Source organism: Poecilia latipinna, unplaced genomic scaffold (assembly GCF_001443285.1).
Source record: "Poecilia latipinna isolate Pla-1442-1.1 unplaced genomic scaffold, P_latipinna-1.0 Scaffold622, whole genome shotgun sequence".
Classification (NCBI taxonomy): Eukaryota; Metazoa; Chordata; class Actinopteri; order Cyprinodontiformes; family Poeciliidae; genus Poecilia; species Poecilia latipinna.
The window spans coordinates 115,906-133,247 of NW_015113238.1; the positions used below are offsets into that span (position 1 = coordinate 115,906).

A 17,342-nucleotide genomic window follows, 5' to 3' on the forward strand; every position below is an offset into this window, starting at 1 on the left:
TAGCTCTAAAACATGATAATCGGGACATCCCTCAGTCGTTCTTCATCTCTGACTAACATCACAAAGTCAAACGTCTTCTTTCACAAATCCACGTGTTTGTTTGAATCCTGGAGTTTTCACTTCCTCCTTCCTCACTCTTCCTCTCAGGGACAATCCCTTCACTCATGCTCCTCCTTTGTCTCTCCACAGTAAAACTCACACATTTACTCTCTCTGTCACTCCTGTAGGAAGGGATCTTCATTTCTCTTTTTCTACCAATCTGATTACCTTTGAAAAACTTCCCTTTCTTGCTTTCCTCCTTGCTGGACACCAGTTTGTGCTTCTTCATTGTGAGCAGGGATTTCTGCTGCTTTTGTTGGATTTTGGAAAAGCTCATTTTGGTTTTTTAGGAACTGATATTTGAGCCACAACATTTTGTAATTTTTGTGGAATAAATTGTCTTGTCACTGCTCCATTTTTAAATGAAACTTGAAACTAGACATAAATACTTGGTAAAATGTTGTGCTTTTGCAAGTTTGACAAGTGGTCCAGTAGTAATAACAAAAAGACTGGGTTATGGCATTTTGGTTTTATCCCAAATCAGGGATAAATTCCATCAGTCTTAACCTGAACAGTGAGAAATGTGACAAAGGCATGAAGAGGCTAATGGATAAACGATAAACTGGTGTCTCTTTCTTCCACAGTGACTCTGGTGAGGGAGCAGATCGAAGCCACAATTGAAGAAGAAGTTAAAGGTAAGACCTTAGCCTCTCCAGCCATGTCACACACAATTACTGCGATCACACCTGAGAAGATGATTCAGTGAAAAAGGGATAGTTTGACCTAGTTTCCAGTTACATTCTCTGACTTTTCACTGTAAAAGTAGTCTGTCAGCAGTCAACTCTGACGTAAGCTATGGTTCTGAGATTCTTGTGGAGACACCATGAAGGTCCTGATGAGAGAAACTGATGTGCAAATGCATGCTGTATGGGTTGGTTGGGTCAGAGTTGTCCTGCAGCAGCAGCTTGGAAACAAGTCAAATGTTGAACTGTCCCTTTAAAAAATCTTATTTTCTGCAGTTGCATGTCATAGTTATGTGTTTTGATGGAAAAATACTTGTTTGTATCATCTGCTCTTTTATTATGATGGTATCCCATGGTTTCCTCCAGGAGAGCACTGATAGAACTTGCTTGTTCCAGTTTCTAAAGACTTTGCATCCAGAAAGTCATTTTGGCATGAAGGTTCCTCGGGTATTTCCAAGAAAAAGGTGCAGGATGTGTATCTTTTAAAGCTCTTTGAAATACTTGAAAGGCCCTTTAAAAGATATAGAGGTCCTCTGCATTTGGGACTGATACCTTCTTCCTGCAGAATATGTCCTAGCCTGGCTTGCAGATAGTGGGATGTGATTCCTGTGGTTTGCTTCCAAAATAACACCAGTCAAACTATATTAGTTCGAATAAACGCCTTTCTCGCCCAATTTTACGGCTTCAATTCTTAATGTTCTGAAATCAAAAATATGTATTGGAGAGCTTGTGCTTCATTCATTTCCTGTTAAGGATTAGAAAGGGCGTTTATTCTCCTGTCTGCAAGTCAGGTAAGGAACATTCAAGTAAAAACTCAACCATCAGAGAGAAAACAAGCGGATGTTGGCCGTCATGTTTTAACAATAATAAAATAATTCATGTTTTGAAGAAATTTCCACAGACGAAGGATCAAAACTTCCTGCAGGTTTCTATTAAAAAGAATCAAGTCTTGCGTTTATTCGAACAAATATGGTGAGTGAAATTATTTTTTATGGCATTGTGACTCCCAGCATGCATTTTAATATTTCCATTAAAGATCATCTTTTCCATCCCTTTACCTCCAGACCTCGTGTCGTTCTGACTGTCGTCTGTTTCTGTTTGCAGAAGCACACAGCATCACTGAGCTCAGCGGCACCCGACATCTCCGCGGAGCTTTCTCTGACACAGAGGAGTTCCTCGATCACGGCTTGGTATCAGCTAACCGCTGCTCAAGCAGAACTTCGTCAATCGGCTCCTGGACAGAGAACATGAAGCCGTCGTTCACAAAGAAACTCAAGTTTCAGTCAGTTCTGGAGGGAGAACCAGTGGAGTTAAAGTGTAAACTGATCGCTTGTCCTGTGCCGACTATTCTTTGGTTTCATAACAATAGATCTATCCCCAAGGAACGCAGACGTAGGATCTGTACCGACAGCAGGATGCACATGCACACTACGTGTCTTTTCATTGACAGTATCAGGGAGAAAGACTCCGGCAGTTACAAGGTGATGGCATTAAACTCAGAAGGTTCTGCTGAGTCCACAGCATCACTTTTGGTTTCGCTTAGGGAAGAGCAATCCGCTAACTACCTTGGCTTTGTTCGGCGCTCTGCCCAGGCCCATGAGAGTGTAGACAACTTGGCAGAGCAGAGGAAGGAGAGGAAGTTCAGAGTTGATCTCAGGTGTGTAGGATCTCCATTTGACAAAATGTCCAAAGTCCACCAGGGCAGATCCCGATCCAAACGTGCTTTAGTGAGAACTGTGTACTTCAGATCTAGTACGGGTTCTTTAGACAAACCATCAGAAAAGGAATCCAAACGTTTAGAGACTGCCTCTGAGCGCGCCCCGTCTCCTCCCCCCATGTTTGACAGGTCTGAGCGTTTTAACGACAGGTTCAGTGATATCTACTGTGACCGACGCACTGGGGCAAGATTCAGTGATAAGTTCAGTGACAGGTGCAGCGACAGATACAGCGACAGGTTCAGTGACACAGAAAGCCTCCACAATGAGGTCAGAGCAAAGCTTACAACCCTGCAGAAAGCAGTGAAACAAAAGAAAAGGCTTTCTATTTCCACCATGTCCTCCTCTGAGTTTGAGGTCGAGTCAGTCGCCAGTGAGTCGAGCTATGCAGAGTATGTGGAGAAGTTGAGGGTCAAGCCCACCTCTCTGCCTGACGTCCAGCACCGAACATTGAATCAGGGTGAGAAAAAGTTAACCAGGGAACCTTCTCACCCTCGAAAGAGACATTTGTTTGAGCCTCAATCCAGAACAAGAGCCATTCAGATCATGAAAGGTGAGCTAGTTGACACAACACATCAGAGAGAAAGAAAGTCTGGTGACAAATTCACAGAGACACTGGAGGATAAAAACGTCAGTGAGTCTCAGGCAGGTGAAAGTGAAGAGCAAAAGGTGGAGACGGCAAAGGCCGAGTTTGAGCTGCTCCACAAAATTGAAGAAACCAGGACTTCTGTTCAAGAAGAAGCATCTGTCTTTAGTGAGGAGGTAATATCTGAAGCCCCCGTACCTTCTGAAGGAGATGAGTCCTATGAGGAGGAATCATTAAGGGCTCAGTATGGGAAGAGCTTGGAGGCCGACAGAAAAGAGTGTGAGGACAAGCTTCTTGCTTTGCGGATCAGGAAGTGGCAGCAAGGAAGTTTGATGTCAGAGCAAGAAACATTTCACGAAGAAACTGATGTTCCTCTGCCAGCTGAAATACAATACATGGAACCTACAGGGCACCCTTACACCAAGCAGGAGGTGGCTGAGAAATTATCAGCTGAGGGAACTGAAGCCACACAAATCTCTCTTCAACACAAATCTCCCATGTTGAAGGCAAGGCCTCTAGGACTTGAAGTGGCACCACCAAAATCACCTAAAAAAGAAGTCAGAGGATTGGAAGTAGATAAATCTGCTTCTTTTGATCCAGTTAAACCAGCAGATAAACCAGAGGAGTCTCTGAGGGATCAGTATGAGAAAAGTCTGGAGGCTGAAAGGATGGAGTGCGAGGAGAAACTTCTGGCTCTGCGGATCAGGAAGTGGCAGCAAGGTGTCCGAATGTCAGAGGAAGAGGCTTTTCACCCTGAAACTGATCTGCCTCTACCAGCAGATAATCAGTACATGATGTCTAAGGAGGTCATTTCTTCACAGCAGGTGATGGAGAAAGGAGCACCGTTAGATGTAGTTAATTTACCAAATCCAAACTCAAAACCTGCAACAGTGGCAGGTAAAGCAGAACGTGAAGTAACATCTGCACCCTCTCCTAAAGCCAGAAGTAAAATCCCAATACAAGAACAGGAAAAAGAGGTTCCAGTCCTGGCACATAAATCACCTAGAATGAAAGGTAAAGCAAAAGAGGAGGATGTTCAGTCACCTAGAACAAAAGTCAGAACAGAGAAGAAGTTGTTTGAGAAGACGAAAGAAGAACGAGAGCTGCAGCTTTCACGAGAGAACATCTCAGAACTGGAGAGTGAGAAATGTGTCAGTGAAGAGGAGGCCCTGACTCAGAGAATCATGAGATGGCAACAAGATGTTCTGATGGAGCAACAGCAGCCAGTGGAGCTAGAGTCTGACTGGGCAGAGCGTTATCCTCCGTTCCAGGCTGAGACGACTCCTGAGGTTGGAAGAATCTTCCCAGAAACCTCTGCTCTGCCTACATTTCAGCAGCCCACTTTGGCCCACAGCAGGAGGATTTCTCCTGGTCAAACAGCTCAGGAGCAGCTGCCAACCACCTCGGCTCCAGCAGGTTTCCAAGATCAGAAATCAGATATTCCTCAGTGGCCGCTAGCTGAGGAAGTGCCGACAGAGGGCCGCGAGACCAGACTGCAGACGGACAGCGAGTACTTTGTAAGCGAGGAAGAAGCAATGGCTCAGCGTATCCTGAAATGGCAGCAAGATGTTGTTGAGCAAGAGGAAGTGTCTGAGCTGGAGTCAGAGTGGGCTTTAGACAGTCAGTGCAAACAGCCTGGACCTGTGTTAGAGCCCCATCTTCCTCCGATGGACCGTGAACTCCGTGCTTTATCACCAAATGCAAGACTTTCAGCTGAACGACGAGCTGCACAAAGTAAACAGTCTTCTGAAACCCAGATGCCTCTCCGAGGCACTACTTCTCCTCTTAAGGTGGCTGGGCCTTTTGCTAATGAAAAAGCTCTTCAATCAGGTGATGTGGGTGGAGCATCAGAGAGAATGAGGAGTAGGGAGGAGTATAGTATGACCGCCGATAAATCCAGCCACCAGCGTTTCCAGACAGATGTAAGAGATAAGCGAGGGATAAAAGAGGAGGCAGGAACTGCTGGAGAGAGTAGTGGATGGCGACAACAGAAAGGTTTAGCAGGTACAGAGAAAGTTGAAGAAAGTGAAGATTCAGTTAGACTTAGAGTAACTGGAGCGGGAAGTTCTGCACAAACTGCTATAAAGAAGGAGATTAAACTTCCAGAGTCCCAGAGGGTAAAACAAAGGCATGTGGATTCTCCAGGCTCACCCCCGGTATTTTTAAAAGACATATCTTCACTTAAAGTTAAAACTGGTGAGATGACAGAGTTCACTTGCCAGTTTCAGGGTGATCCTCCACCTGTTGTTAGCTGGCTCAAAGATGGCCAGTCATTGGACCGCAACCCAGATTATGACATCATGATCAAATCAAACAACTCTAAGCTCACTGTATTCTATCCAACGACAGATCATGAGGGGACTTATGAGTGTATCATAACCAACAAGCATGATAAATCAATCTGCAGTGGTACTCTTGAGATTTTGGATAAGAAAGCATCAAAAAAGGCAGGTGTCACCCAGGAAGTAGTAGTTACTGAGGAGCTGGGGGGTCAGGAGAGTCTCATAGAGCAGGAGATTCAGACCTACATAGATTCAGGAAAAGCAACGCTGCAAGTTCCTCAAACTGTAGTCCACAAACGTCGATTGTCAGATGAATCGTTCACATCCTCACCTGTAGAGATTCGAATTACAGCTGCTACTCCCCTCCCTGAAATGTCTGAGGACAGCAGTGAGGACAGACCTCAAGCTTTGCCAGAGAAAACTCCAGAGGTTGCCAGTGATGATGGAACGCCTCAGACTTTGAAGCACAAATTTACCTTCTCCTTTGATGTGGTTGGAGAAGCCCCTTGTGTCGTGACTGAACTGGAGAATGTGACGTGTCCTGAGGGCAGCACTGCAGTGTTGGAGTGCGTTATCACTGGTGATCCCGCACCTGAGGCCACATGGTATTTTAATAATACTTGCCTTGATGCTGCGGCCAATAAATACCGAGCAGAGGTAGATAATAAAATGTACAGACTTTATATTTACAGTTTTAGATGCACAGATGCTGGAATGTACAGATGTCTAGCTAAAAATAAGCTTGGGGAGGTCATGAGCATCTGTCAAGTGTCAGGTCAAATCCGTGATCCTGTGCAGTTTTCAGAGCAAGGAGAAGCTGAGGAGGGAGAATATATCTCTTCCTCTGAAAGAGTAAGCGAGATTCCTGCAAGACTAACTGAGGATTTCAAGAAACCTGCCACTGTGCATGTTCCTGCCGTCTCTCGTACAGAGGATAAACCTCTAATTTCACCTTCTCCGTCAGATATGGGCGTCAAAGCCCCAAAATCCAGATTTTCTCCTTCCAAAGAGCCCCCAACACTTTCAGGCTGTGGTCTTCATGGTTCTGCTGCTATAATTAAAGTTTCTCAGATCAAACAGGCTTTTGAGTCTGACTCACCAGTTTCTCTAATGACACCTCCTTCACCTGAGGAGCAAAGAAAAGACACACAGTTTCCTGAAGAGTTTATTCCTTCTGTGGCCATTTCCCTAGACCAACAAGAGGAGGAGAAAGCGCTCGGACTTGACAGGGTGTCTGAGGAACCTGCTGTATCAGTAAATCCATATGTTCCTGAAGCAACTGAACCTGTAGTGTCAGATGCCTCTGAGGTCACTGGTGTTGAACAAGGAGCAGGTGTGAAACAGTTTGTGGAAGAGCTGCAGGAGTCTCCACAGCTTGTGAGACCAAGGCCACAGAAACCAGTTTGTGTCCAAGATCCTACACAGACTGGTGATGTCGAGATGATTGGGGATCAGACACAACAGCCATTTGACAGAACCAGTAGTTTCATTCCTTTCAAGCCTGAGAAGGTCCCTGTAATGAGGCGTTCTGTTAGGGCGCCTGTTGAGGAAGGTGTAGCAGCTAAAACAATTTCTGGACATTTAGACACTGAGGGGCAGTTTCTACCCCCAAATGTGGGTTTGGAAGCATCTTTTTGTCTTGATGCAGCTGAAGTTGTTGAGACATTGGTTGAAGGTGGAACTCACATGGATGAGGAGGTCAAAAGGTTCAAAGAGGGATCAGTTTTAGAGGAAATACGTGAGGAGGCTGTAGGTGGTGGTGAAGAGTTTATGTCTATCACAGAACCATCTATGGACAGTGGCATTTTTGTCAGTATGCCAGACTCAAAGACTGATGTAACAGGAATATCAGAGAAAGCTCTCACTGGAGAAAAAGATGGAACTGAAATAATAGCTAAAATTGGTAGAACTGGTGTTCATGTGAATCCTGAACCCCAAAAAATGATTAGAAACCCAAACATAAACACCCAAGTTAAACCACCTGATGTACTAGCTGCTCCACCAGAACAGGAAGGAGATACTCTTGAAGAATCTGTGGCAGCTGAGGCTCAGGGAGGGGCAGCAGCGGCAGCAGGTTCCATGCAGGAGGAGGAAGTAACTTTCGGGGCTGTGTACGAGTATTACAACCCTCCAACAGACTGGGGTAGGCCACTCACCCCCGAGTCTGAGATGTCCATAGAAATTGGCAGCACTATGAGTGAAGAGATAGCAGAGGTACCTGAAAGGTTTTTCACCCCAGGCTCTTCTACCGAGGTGTCTCAACCAATCGCAGAGTCCCTTCACACTCTCAAGTCACCACCATCCTTTCACACTCCAAACTCTGACAGACCTAGTGGGTTTATGACACCGGATGAGTTTCCGTTCTCTCCAGTACATCACAAGAGACCCTCAACGGGAGACTCCACCGAGAAGTTCTTCTCACCGGTTCATTTCCTCAACTCTCCTGCTGATGAGGGTGTTAAAACCGATCCAAATGGCGTAAGCTTGGATGAGAGCAGATTTCTCTCACAGGGCAAAGGGTCACTAGGACCGGCCACCCTTCCAGAGAAAGTGCAGGGAATCCCTCCAGCTTTCCTTAAGCCTCTCATTAAGAAAAGAGTGTTTGAAAATGACTCACTGACATTTTATGCTGAGGTTTTTGGCCTGCCTTCCCCTGATGTAAGGTGGTTTTTCAACAAAACCCAGCTGGTGGCAGACGATAGAGTCAGAATGGACAGAGATGGTGATAACATCACGCTAGTGATTCATAATGTAACTAAGGCTGACCAGGGAGAATATATCTGTGAGGCTGTGAACTATGTTGGGGAAGCCAGAAGTGTTGCTCTGGTGGTGGTTGTATCACAGGAGGTGAGGTTCATGCCAGCACCACCTGCTGTCACCCATCAGCATGTGATGGAGTTTGATGTGGAGGAGAACGACTCCTCTCGTTCTCCATCCCCTCAGGAGATTCTGCTAGAGGTAGAACTGGATGAAAATGAGGTAAAGGAGTTTGAGAAGCAGGTTAAGATCATCACCATTCCTGAGTACACAGCAGACAACAAGAGCATGGTCATATCTTTGGATGTGTTGCCCAGTATTTATGAGGAGGGTGCTGTGGATTTTGTCACTCAAGAGCATGATGACTTGAAAATAGCATTTGAGGTCACAGAGATGCCTCCAAGGTTTATCAACCCAATCTGTGACATGGAAACCCCAGAGGGTACTACTGTTATGTTTGAGTGCTCTCTGATGGGAATCCCGTCTCCAATTGTGTCCTGGTTTAAGGGAGACAAGAAAATTCCACATAATACAAAGAAATACTTGCACTCCTCCGATGGAGATAACCACTTCCTGAAGATCTGTAAAGTTACGACTCAGGATAGTGGAGTTTATGCTTGTAGGGCGATAAACCTTGTTGGGGAGACTCTTTGTCGAGCCTCCCTGGTGGTGATAAGTGCAAAGGCTTTTTCAGGGAAGACCAGAGGTAGGGAGCTGACCGCTGTGTCCTTAGGAAGTGCCAAAGTCCAGCCCCAGAAGTTTGACCTGATGGTTGGAAACACGTCGTTTGATGGTGAACAGGTGTCTGAAATCGAGCTTGAGTTTGAATTTGAGCAAGAGCCTGATGAGTCACAGCGGGCAGTGAGGTTGGTGGCCAACACTGACCACCAAACCAGTGAGCAAGGGCAGAAGTATGTTAGTGTTAACTTTGATGTGTTTGCTGAGCCAGCCAAGGATGAAAAAATTGAATTCAAGGGGAAGTCATCGGATATGTGCAGCTTTCACTTCCAGGTGACCGAAATCCCCCCTAAATGTGTCATCCCACTGACTAACGTAACTGCAGCTGCAGGGACCCCTGTCATTCTCCAGTGTTTGGTCAGCGGCAAACCAAACCCCACAGCTCAGTGGTACAAAGATGGAGAGCTGGTCACTGACAGTAGATGTATAATCCAGGAGAAAAGTGCTGGTCATTTCAATCTGCTCATTACCAACGTGACTCAGAGTGATGCTGGAGAGTATAAGTGTTTAATCCAAAACTCTGCTGGCTGCATAGAAACAGCAGCACTGCTGAAGATTTTCTAGATATTAAGGTTGTAAGGTTTGGTCACAAAGATTCACCAAGCAAAAGTAACCAAGAGGAAACAGAAGTTACCAAATTCCAAACAAAACCTGGGTCAGGATTTCAAACTAGAACCTTCTAGCAGTGTGGTTACACTGCTAACTACTGGGTTACCATAACTAGCACTAAAATCAATTAGCTAAAAATTAATTTCTTGTTGTTTTTTTTTTGTTTTTTTTTTTTTTGAAGTCATAAATTTGTGTGACGACAACTTTTGGTTATGGTATAAACTGAGAACTTCTTTGCTTCACTGCCTTATATATGAACTGATTTAAAAGCAAAAGCTGAGACATGTAGCAGAGTGCCTGTTGTACTGATGATGAAAACAGTGTTTTAGTGTTTGTCCTTGTAAGTCAGAAAGTTGATCTTTTGCTCTTTATGTTAAACACAATATTAGTTTAAGTCTTTGATCGAAAAGTCTTGGTTTATGTTTTCTTTGGTAACTCTGAGCTTGACAGATTGAATGTTGAAGTTAGGCTGTTTAAATTATTTTTCAAACTATATATAAAGGAAATTGCGACTATAGCATTTCACTCAAAGTCACGTGTTAACTAAAGTTTAGTTTTATTGGTAGAATGTAGCATGTCTGCAACAACAATGCAGTAAACATAAAATAAATACATCTATTTGATATTTTGTTCACTTTAAGTTCCTTGTTCTTACAGTATTTACAGACATATATGTTTTTGAAATAAAAGACACAATTCAGAAAATACTGACAGGATTTCATTTGAAAGGACTTAAATTATAAATAGACTATATTTGTTAAATTATAATTTATTACTCATAAGCCTTACTGTTATCAATCTATAAGTTGATCTAATCTTCAGTAATATTAAAATTAAAGCTTAAAAACAATCTTATCTGAAATAAATTTGAAAACTCAAATGTTCTGTACTGCTGACTTGAAATTATTTTGTTTGTTAGGTTTGAGTGGCCTTTAATGTGGATTTGTTTGGGGGGGTTGAGGCTTTCACTGCCTGTGTATCATTTGTTTGGTGGAATTATAAATCAAGATGAAAATGAAAAGGAAAGATAAGTTATTTTAAAAATGGACACTGTGAAACATTTTTTTTTTTTTTAGAAAACGACTGTGGGGATGTTTTGTAAATAAATGTAATGTTAGGAGTGAACGAGTGTTCAATAACGAGAGAAAAAAAAGAAACTCTGGTGTTGTGATGAACATGTGTGGTTTATTTGTACAGATGTCAGTTTGTCTCAGAGTTTATATAATAAAAGGTTTGATGTAAAGTTTGAGTCTGGTCATGGTTTGTGTTTTCATGAATGATTGCCACTTTTATCATGATGTGTCATTCGGTAAATAATGATACTTATAATGCAAAGTTGACCATTTTAATTTACTTTTAATACAGGTTTTAATGCAACGTTGCATAGAAATTGTCATTATTTACCAAATGACACTTCACGACAGCAGTCGTAAGCATTCATGGAAACTCCCTCATCTTCATGACAGCTGTTATGTCATGGCAGTGTCGCGTCAGTCTTATGCACACCCTGTCAAAGTGTTATCTAATTAAGTTTCCAATTTTTTGTGCAAATTAAATCAGAAATTAGCTCAGCTTTAAATCCTGAACAAACCCCCATATATTCTCAAAGAAAAACTCGATAATGATTCACCAGTTAGGGTTTATATAATTATTTTTACTAGTGAATTTAAGACTATAACTAAAATGAAGCTCCTAATTAGTCATTTGTATTTGTGCAATCATATAAATAATGTCATTTGTACTAGTAGCGTTGATGATCCTCACTAACATTAGTGAAACATAATATCTAAAAGTTACGATCTTAGCTGTGTAACTGATAAACAAGTAAGTGAAAGTTAGTTTAGATTAATATTACACTTGATGTTGAATTAAATTGTGAAAAGGAGTCAGGATTCTTTGAGTTTTACGGGCAGCATAAAAATATTGTTTGAGAAATCTAGAACATTCTAATCACTTGTAAATGAGTAAAAGCTGTTTGGAGTCTAAAGCTGCTGTACCAGCTGTCACATGGTTGTCCTTTTCACTCCACTTGAGTTCTTCCAACCTTCAAAACGTGGTGCTAATAAATGACATACATATTGAGCAATTTGTGTAGCTATGGACTTAATTGATTTGTTTTTGTGAGTTAATTAGTAAAATGATGAGGTTTTATTTGTGGACATTGTTTTCAGTGTTGCTCAATATTTCCCGCAGAGCGTTCTAGCACCACCATCACCACTGTGGAAGAACGAGAGGAAACCTTCTACACTGGTGTCCAGTTACCACAGAAATCTAAAACACTTGAACTCAAGCCAGATCCCAAACGTTACTCTTCCACTTTAGAGAAGAAAAAAGAGAAGCCAGTTTTCCTCAGCCAGCTATCCCCAGCAGCCGTAACCTCAGGGGAAACAGCCAGACTTACGGTCAAGGTGTCCGGCTTTCCAAAGCCGATTGTTCAGTGGTCTCGCAATGGTAGGGTGATAAAAAGCTCGTCTGCATACAGGCTGGTAGAGGAGAAGGAGGAGTACACATTGGTGATCACCAAAGTTACGTCTGAGTATGAGGGCGAGTACTCATGCACTGCCACCAACAGGTTTGGCCAGACAACATGCACCACATACCTAGAAGTGAAAAAGCCCGACATCAGCCATGCAGAGAGGTGGGTAGAGAAAATGTTTAAGGTCACAGGTCAACCACCTACATTTACTGTTCAGATCCAACCTGTTAGATGTTCAGAGGGAGGGGAAGTTTATTTTAATTACAAAACCACAGGAGATCCAGTTCCTGATGTGAAATGGCTGAAAGGGGCTTTCCAAATCCAACCCAGCAGAAACTGCATCATAGTAACCAACCCAGATGGATCTGGCCTAATCAATATCAAGAGCGTCAAACAGGAAGACAGTGGCCTATACACATGTAAAGCCTCCAACCAGTTTGGTGAGGCAACCTGTAGTGCTGAGCTTGTTGTGTTTGGGGAGTCGGTCTCCGTTTCACACAAAGAGGAGCAGCTGACCGTGGTTCAGAAAAAATCCTATAAGGTGTCAGTATCAGAACAGGCGACCGAGTCTCGTCTGTATCAGGTCAGCCTTCCAGGCCAGGACAAAACCCGATCAGATCAAATGGTTTACACCATTGGTACTGAAGACAGGAAGATCATTCCTAGTGAGCAGGTGGCCTCGCTTGGGGAGCTGGACATCTCTGCTGCAACCATCCATCGTGAGACACTGACCCAACAGGCAGCTGTGCTTCAGACTCATGAGGTAGAGGAGAGGGTTTCTGTGGTTCCCACTCACCCGCCTCAGGCATCAGCTGTTCCTGTGAAGCAGCTTCACATGGCAGCATTTACATCCTCTGTGGAAGAGAGTCAGGGCCTCACAGAGCAGCACTGTGACCGCATTCAGAGTCCTGAGGTTATTGAACTGCAGCTGGCAAGAGAAAAACAATCAAAATTAATGTCTGCTGTGGCAGAGGAGCTCACCCCACTTTCAACTGTCAGCACAGAGCTTCTGCATGACAGGCAGCCTGCTAAAGTCAAACCCACCTCCGAACCCAAACACCTGGTCAGCGGGCATCAGGTAGAGTCGCAACTTTCTATTGTAAGAGAGCAGTCTGAGGATATCCCTGGACAACAGCAGGAGAAGAGCTACAGGGTGAAGGAAGGTATTAAAATTTTATATTCAGCTCAGTCTACAGAGAAACAAGTAATGGAAGAAGGCCACACAGCTGAACTATCAACAGCAGAATCTGCTGTCAAATCCACCATTAAGAAAGAACAGCGACGGCCTATTTTAGCCTCAATCAGTGAGTCCAAACAGACTCTTTCTAAGGAGACAGGGTTCTCAATGCAGATGCCTGCTGAAGAAGCAGCTCAACTTTCTAAAGATAGAATAATGAAGGCAGCTTTAAATGCTGAAGAAAGGCAAATACTGCAGGCTGAGCCGACTAAAGAACTGCCATGTCTGGACAGGGCAGTGACTATTCAGTCACATGTAGAAAGTGGGAAGGTACTGCACCTGCAGGTCATCACAGACCAAGACCTCCTTTCATCTGAAAAGAGCTTCAGTTCTGAAAAACCAACACCTGAGCAGGCAGATACCAGGAAGAGTCCCACCCTGTTGCACAGTGTAAGTCAGGATGAGCAAAGAACTGTTTTTTGTGAAGACATATCAGAGTTTGAAGCGAAGGCCAGCTCGATAGCCATTCAATCCCAAAAAGAGGCTCAGACTTTGCTGCATCTCCAGTCAGTAATGCCTGTAGAGGTGCTGCCTAAAGAGGGCATTTTCACAGATGAAAAGCCTAATGAACAGGTAGCAACACAAAAGCATGAAAAATCAAGGAGCCATGCAGCTGTCTCAGAAGAAAGACGAGAACTCACAGCAGATTACCATGCGGAGCTAGATTTGTCAGTGACCGGGGTTCAGCCTAACACTCGAACTGAGCCCAAGCCTCAGAAAATCCTCCAGGTCTCCTACCAGCCCATGCAGCTGCCAAAGGAGACGCCCATTACTGTTGATCTCAAGCACCAGAAAGCTTTAGTTCAGAAAGAAGATCGCTGGAATGTGATGCATATCACCAGTGTAGCAGACAGTCACGTCCTAGAAGAAGGACACACAGAAACTTTGTCAGGTGTGGACAAGTTTAAATGTCTAACAACCACAGAGCCTAAAATGCCCACTGAACCAGTCCAGATTGAAGAGAAGGAGATCTCCACTGAGAGCAGCATCTCTCTGGAGGCAGCAGAACAGGACTTTGCTGTTCAGATCCATGAGGGTCAGTCCGTTAGGCAGTCGATAGTGATGGATGAGAAGCAAGTGTTGACAGGGGAGCTTTCTCAAGAGATCTCCAAGTCTGAGTCGACTGAAGTTATAGTCAGCACACAACCAAAACTGTCCCTAATGGCAACAGAATCCAAAGACAGCACTGCTCTCCCCAAAGAGATGATGTTTGTGATTCAAATCCCTAAACCTTCCAGTCTGAATATACGGCATCAGCTCAGAGAGGCACTGCAGTCTGCTGTTGCCAGCGACCAGCCAGTCCTACTGGCTGATGTTGTTGGAAAGTTACAGGCTGTGGAAGTGCAGGAGGTCAAAGTTCAGCGAGAACCCAAACGGTCTATGTTTACATATCTGATCACAACAACAGGTGCCCCCATGGAGATCACACTAGCTTTTGAAGGTGAATACCCGCAAAAGGCTGATCTCAGGACCGAACTCCAGGCGGCTTTCCACTCTATTGTGTACCAGGAGGCTCATGTTCTTACCTCAGAGCAACCAGGCACCATGCAGCTAGACAAACCCCAGAGGGCTCATGTTTCCTCAGCCAGGTCAGAACAAATGCTTTCTACAATGGTAGAGTCCGTGCGTGTGGCAGAGAGTACCATAGATTTCACAGCTGCGAAATCTCAGGCTGCTGCACTTAAGATTGAGTCTGATGTCACAGTTGAATGCCCTGCAGAAGAGGGGCAGGTTGTAGTTCAAGAATCCAAGAGAGCAAAGGTAGAAAAGTCCATCTCATCTAAGACCAAGATAACCACAGAGACTCAGGTGGCCTTTGAACAGTCGGTTCAGGTATCAAGAAAAGAAATGAGGTCTGTTATGGTAGAAAGTAAAGAAAAAGAAGTGGGAGCAGCTTTTGTCACTACTGCCCTGCCTCTTGCCACCATCCCCACTGAGCAAACACTAGATGTAAGCATCCAGCAGGAGCACAGGGAAGAGATCTTCAAAGAGGAAGTCACATTATCCAGACCAGAGCAGAGAGAATACCCTGAAATAGTCACCTCCCTACAGGACTTAGCTATTGAAGAAGGTGGTGAAGTCACCTTTATTACAACCATTAAATTTGCAACAAAAGTAAGCTGGTTTTTTAATGGCCAATTGGTGAAATCTGGCAAAGAGTTCAAGTGTTTCAAAGACCATGACACATACTCACTGGTTATCAACAAAGTTGTCAAGGAGAGACATCAAGGAGAATATGTTTGTGAGGCTGAGAGTGAAGCCGGCAGGACAACAACATCTTCAAGACTCACTGTGGTCCCAAGAGGTTTGCTAACAGGACAAATATATGTACCATTCATTCACCCATCCATTTTCTATGAGCAACTAATAATTCACATGAATTTCTTCATTCCAAGCGTCTCTCATTTAAGTACTTTGTATTTATCACTTTGGTTTTATATCCATTTCATAGCTCAGCATGAGCACTGTTAGGGTTCCGCATGGGCACTGGATTGTACTAACTCACTGTGTTTTGTTTGTCCCACATCATTTCTTGATCTTTATGTCCTAAAGACCAGGGCCATCACAGCCATGCAAAGACCACCTTGTGGTCCTGTGGTTTATTACCATCTTTCAGTATTGATTCTCGTGGTCACTGGTCTTTGGGACACTTCACAGCCTTTTTAGGATCACGGTGGCATGCAAGAATCAACAGGTTGGTCTGTCACAGTCTTTATAGGTTCATTCTTGCTACATTGCCAGACTTTCTGCATGTTTGAGGGCTTCAACTTGGCATTGCATCATTTTCACAAAGATTTTCCTCTTTTCAGCTGGAACCCTAGCCCCATGAGAACCTTCTGTGAAAACATGGGGCTAATGTTCCTGCTCTTTTTCTCCTCCACAGTCACTGCTGAACTGCCTTCCTCCATTGCTGTTACATTCCACCTTTCATGCTCCTGTCAGTTTTTTTTTTACTTAACAAAAGCTGTGGATGTCATAGCTAACATCTATGTTTCACTGTCTCTGTGTGTGCCTCAGTGCCACCTGTTTTCAGGCAGAAAATCAACCCTGTAGAGATCAACGTTGGAGGCCATGCAAAGTTCGACTGCGAGACCGAGGATGCGCCGAACGTGACCTTCAAGTGGTACAAATCTAACATTGAAATCAAACAGAGTGAGAAGTACCGGATCATCAGCCGCCACACGGGGTCTTCACTGGAGCTCCTGAATCCTGTGAAGGCTGACAGCGGTGAATACACCTGCAAGGCTTCGAACCAACACGGCTCCGATAGCTGCACCGCCTCGCTCATCGTGACTGGTAAGATCCCAGTGGGAACCTTTTTCATTTTCTATGCATGTTTGTGTTGGAGACAGAGAGAGAGAATTATATTCATGTTCTGTGTTAATGTGACTCAGTATGGTTTGGAAGGTGCTGTTTGACTCTGAACCAACATGTTTATGCAGAGGTTTAAAATGTCCTCAATGTTGAATCCACATCCCTCACTAAGTTGCAAAGTTTGGTTTGTTTCTGATGTTTTTTTGCTACTCATTAAACGCTGTGTATGTCCTACCTGCTTTCCATAGAGATGTATCCCCCAGTGTTTGTTTCAAAACCAGAGCCAATGACCTTATTTGTGGGCAAACAAGCTGTTCTCCAGTGCTCACTCACTGGATCTTCACCAATGGAGGTTGTCTGGCACAAGGACAACATAGCCATCGCATCTGAAGGGAATTATGTCATAAAAAGTGAAAAGAACAAGTATTCTCTTCACATTAAAAGTCTCGAATTGACTGATCAGGGAGTGTACCTGTGCAAGGCCTCCAACAGTGTCGGCACTGCTACTTTTACCACAGAGCTTACAGTTATAAGAAAACCCAGCTTTGTTAGGACCTTTGAACCAACATCAGCTGCTGTCAATGACCCACTAAAACTGGAGTGCCAGGTGGATGAGGACACTGCGGTGACCATCTCCTGGACCAGGGATGGCAAAAAAGTCCACCTGAGCATGGACTGTAAGATGTCCTTTGAGGATAAGGTGGCAGTTCTTGAGATTCCCAAGTCCAAGCTCAAGGACTCTGGGAAATATGTTTGCACAGCCACAAATGAGGCTGGGAGCTCATCCTGTGAGGCTGTGGTAACAGTTCAAGGTAAGAACCTGCAGGTGATCACTGCTGGTAAAA

General features: G+C 44.0%; 1 protein-coding gene across 18 annotated transcripts in view; it reads left to right on the plus strand.

Moving 5' to 3' along the window:
* Positions 1-17,342, plus strand: part of ttn.2 (titin, tandem duplicate 2) — a 208,919-nt gene that overhangs the window by 34,720 nt on the left and 156,857 nt on the right. For 15 of the 18 annotated variants that reach the window (XM_015043229.1, XM_015043240.1, XM_015043237.1 and 12 more), the window contains exons 37-40: positions 684-734; positions 11,663-15,487; positions 16,201-16,479; positions 16,746-17,309. In XM_015043229.1, coding sequence (XP_014898715.1) covers positions 684-734; positions 11,663-15,487; positions 16,201-16,479; positions 16,746-17,309 — 4,719 coding nt within the window. The remainder of the gene's footprint in view (positions 1-683; positions 735-11,662; positions 15,488-16,200; positions 16,480-16,745; positions 17,310-17,342) is intronic. The other 3 variants (XM_015043246.1, XM_015043247.1, XM_015043244.1) reach the window with 2 other exon arrangements.